This window comes from Phaethon lepturus, unplaced genomic scaffold (genome assembly GCF_000687285.1).
Source record: "Phaethon lepturus isolate BGI_N335 unplaced genomic scaffold, ASM68728v1 scaffold45130, whole genome shotgun sequence".
Taxonomy (NCBI): domain Eukaryota; kingdom Metazoa; phylum Chordata; class Aves; order Phaethontiformes; family Phaethontidae; genus Phaethon; species Phaethon lepturus.
The window spans coordinates 5,135-8,350 of NW_010512013.1; the positions used below are offsets into that span (position 1 = coordinate 5,135).

At 43.1% G+C, this 3,216-nt stretch overlaps 1 protein-coding gene across 1 annotated transcript; it reads right to left on the minus strand.

The window, feature by feature from the left end:
• Positions 1 to 277: 277 nt before the first annotated feature.
• RFESD (Rieske (Fe-S) domain containing) lies at positions 278 to 2,044 on the minus strand. The gene is made up of 4 exons (XM_010285531.1): positions 1,967 to 2,044; positions 960 to 1,140; positions 835 to 869; positions 278 to 641 (listed from the first exon to the last, which is right to left on the minus strand). The coding sequence occupies exons 1-4, from the start codon at positions 2,042 to 2,044 to the stop codon at positions 348 to 350; spliced, it is 588 nt and encodes a 195-aa protein (XP_010283833.1). The 3' UTR covers positions 278 to 347.
• Positions 2,045 to 3,216: the final 1,172 nt, after the last annotated feature.

Here is a 3,216-nt window from a genome sequence, read left to right on the forward strand (position 1 = left end):
AGATAATGTATTTTATAAGCAGTAATATACTACATTCTCCTCTAAAAATTAAAACAATTCTAGAAAAAAGGCATTTCTAAAATATCAAATATTATGAAGCACTCTGCTGTAAGTAAGTCTTTTTGAAATGCAAGTGCAAAACCAAAATCATTGGCACAAGATCAGTCACATTTCTGACAATGCAGAGCTTCTTATCTTTCTCAATTCTACGTGTTTCAATGCTTTAACATAACACTAACACTAGAATTTGATCTGGAGATAATCTTCATGGCCACAGTACATTTTTTATTTCACAACAATGGTTCTTCATTGGGGCATTCACCAGGATTCTGCTTTCTGGCCATGACTTACTCTGCTGCTTCTGAGTTGCTTTGTTTTTCCATAGCTAAATCACCACTATTTTTGTACTTGTCAGCAAAATAATCAGAGTCGAAGCTTACAGACAAATCTGGGGGACTCACATAGACATTTCCATTGTCTATTGTGACTTTATGAATCCTTTGTTTGACTCCTTTTGATTGCCACTGTGGTGTTGGTGATGGTTCCAAAGGGTTTATTCCTTCATATAATCCTTCTCCTGTTTCCAAAGTAATTTTATACTTATGCCATGGACAAACAATACATGCTTGACCATTGATATCCTGCAAGAAGAAGAAAAAATAGCCAGTCATCGGCTTCTGATTCTTATGGAAGAATCTCTCAGAAAAAATATGTTTGGTGATTTAGCTGTCTCGCTGTCTGCTGTTTTACATATAAAAACATTTCAGATAAAAACATTTTTAAAAATGCATTATAGTTTTCACGTGACTGCATTACTTTTATTTGCTTACATACCTCTATTTCTCCAAGACGTAAAGGGCCTCCTTCATCTGAAACATGTTAGAACACAGTATTAATTCATGCAGCGGATTTTATGTGTAATTGTTGCAACATGGAGATCATATGTGCAAATATCTTACGGTAGCAGCGAGAGTCCATAGCATGAAATTTCCCCTCGTGGTAGAAAACAACAACTTCTCTGCCATCGACTTTGGCTGTTACTCTTCGGGACTTCTTTATGTCATCTTCTTTGCCAATTAATATAAGACCATCTGGCTCAATTTTGACTGTTGCTGTGCTTGAGCGGTGAAAATCCACATCCTTAAAACACAAAAAAATTCAAAAATCCCCTTACAAAGCAGACCATGTTTGGATTTCTGTGTGTAGAATGGATGTCTCGGTCCCAGAGAAAACCCCGACCCATTTAACACGTGAAATGGAAGGAACAGAAGTTTTAGTAAAAGACTATCAACATGCACACACAGCAAAGCACAGGAGTTTGGCGATAACGTTTGGCCAACATGCTCACGAACAGGACCGGGACTAGGAAAACCGGCTGCTGCAAACCTGATACCTGAGGCAAGATAAATCCTCAATCACTATTCATTTACTCTGCACTTTAATCGTCATCTCCCCTCAAAACCTACATGCAAACAAATACAAGGATGGTAAATGTAAAACACTATACAATTTGGCTACGTAAACGGGTAGCATTTACATCTAAATCCAATACTCTTCAAATAATACTATGGCTAGAAATAAAAAATTATATAAGTTGATAAAAAACTTCACCAGCAAAGGGGGAAAAATTTTGTTTATTAAGAAGCTGTATTCAACCTGGCCTTTTTAGCAAATGTGTCTGCCTTTCCCTTCCTCCTCTTACATATTTCAAATGTCTAGTAGCCTCTCCCTCTCCCAGCAGAGGACATAAGTAGTTTTATCACAAAACCTGCCTTCCCATTGAATTTGCTTATAATTAGCCACCATGTTCCTGTTCCCTCTAAATTCCCAGTACAACCGTGCTACCCTCGCTTCCTTGGAAAAACAGGCTAAAAAAGGTCTTTCTATGCATCGAGACCAAAGGGGAACCGCGGGCGGGGGGATCCCGCTGCAGGGGGGTGCGGAGCCACGAAGGGCTGCGCCGTACCTTGGGTCCACGCCAGATCGCAACGGCGATGAGAAAGCAGATGAAGAAGTGGAGGCTCAGAATAAGGAGGTCCAGCATCACCCCTCTTGGCTGTGCCTATCGCAGCCTGCCCTGCCTCGCTCACGTGTGTAACGGCGTGTGGGGTAGCCCCTCTTTACGTGCAGACAGGAGGCAGCAGGGCCGGCCCCTATAGCACCCGAGGCAGGACGTATGGAGGCTCCGCGCGGCAGGGCCCGGCTCTGCCGGGGCTGATAAGGAGCAGGGACGCGCTGGGGCTGGCCTGATAACAGAAGACGACAGCTCCGGGTTCCTCCTGCCGCCGTCCTCCCCGCGAGCCCGCGCCACCACCACCTCCTCCCAGCCGGATGCGCCGAACCGAAACCCTGCTCAGAGCCACGCGTTGCGTTACGTGTTTATTGGGGATCCGCAACTGTGTGTTTCCTAATCAACCGTTATGCCGCGAAGACTGGTGTAAATAACAGCGTGGTGTTTTCAAGGCCAGTTGTTATCTGATGTGCACACGATCAACCGTCAGGACCAACTCTCTGCTTTCCAGTTTACAGGAACTTCCACCCAGTCTTACCTAGAAAGTGAAACGTCACTGTCAGACTCAGAGGACAACTCAATAAGGCATTCATGCTTATTTTCTTCAGAAAATACGGAAATTCAGAAAACATTCTTCAGAAAATAAGCACAGAGTGTAGCAAACTAACCACAAGAACCAGAGTTGGAAATCCCCAGTTTTTCAGTATCACCTTTTGCTTGACTCTGCCTATAAAATTTCTAAATTGCCCAAAACCTTAAAATGCAGAAGCCTGTAGTTAGAAACACGCTTACAAAGACACCTCTGAAAAATTGTGTATTTATATACATACATATACAGAAATACAGCCAGACACACATATATCTACATACATCAACACCTATGTATCTGCATGTCCAAACCAGCAGTAAAATAACTTGGCACCAAACCTCCAGCTCATTTAGTGATGACATTTCAACAGTCAGCCTGGATTTTGCATACAGAAATTATCCAGGCACCCCAGTCTGAAACCTGGCTCAGACTGTCAGCATCTCCTGCACCCTACAATGCCCAGCTGGCACTAAGCAATCAATAGTTAACGGCTTCATTTTACAGTCAAGAGTACCACACTTATCTACAAGACCTCTAACTAGACCCTCTTACTGCACACCTAGTACCAGCCACTTTCTCATCCATGAGGTTCTGCAGAGGGATCTGGACAGGCTGG

Bases quoted from the DNA above. Each gene is read 5' to 3' on its own strand.
- RFESD (XM_010285531.1), bottom strand. From the start codon at position 2,044: ATGCTGGACCTCCTTATTCTGAGCCTCCACTTCTTCATCTGCTTTCTC. The intron at 1,141-1,966 runs GTACGGCGCAGC...TTGTGTTTTAAG, and splicing joins CGATCTGGCGTGGACCCAAG to GATGTGGATTTTCACCGCTC. The intron at 642-834 runs GTATGTAAGCAA...TTCTTCTTGCAG, and splicing joins TACGTCTTGGAGAAATAGAG to GATATCAATGGTCAAGCATG.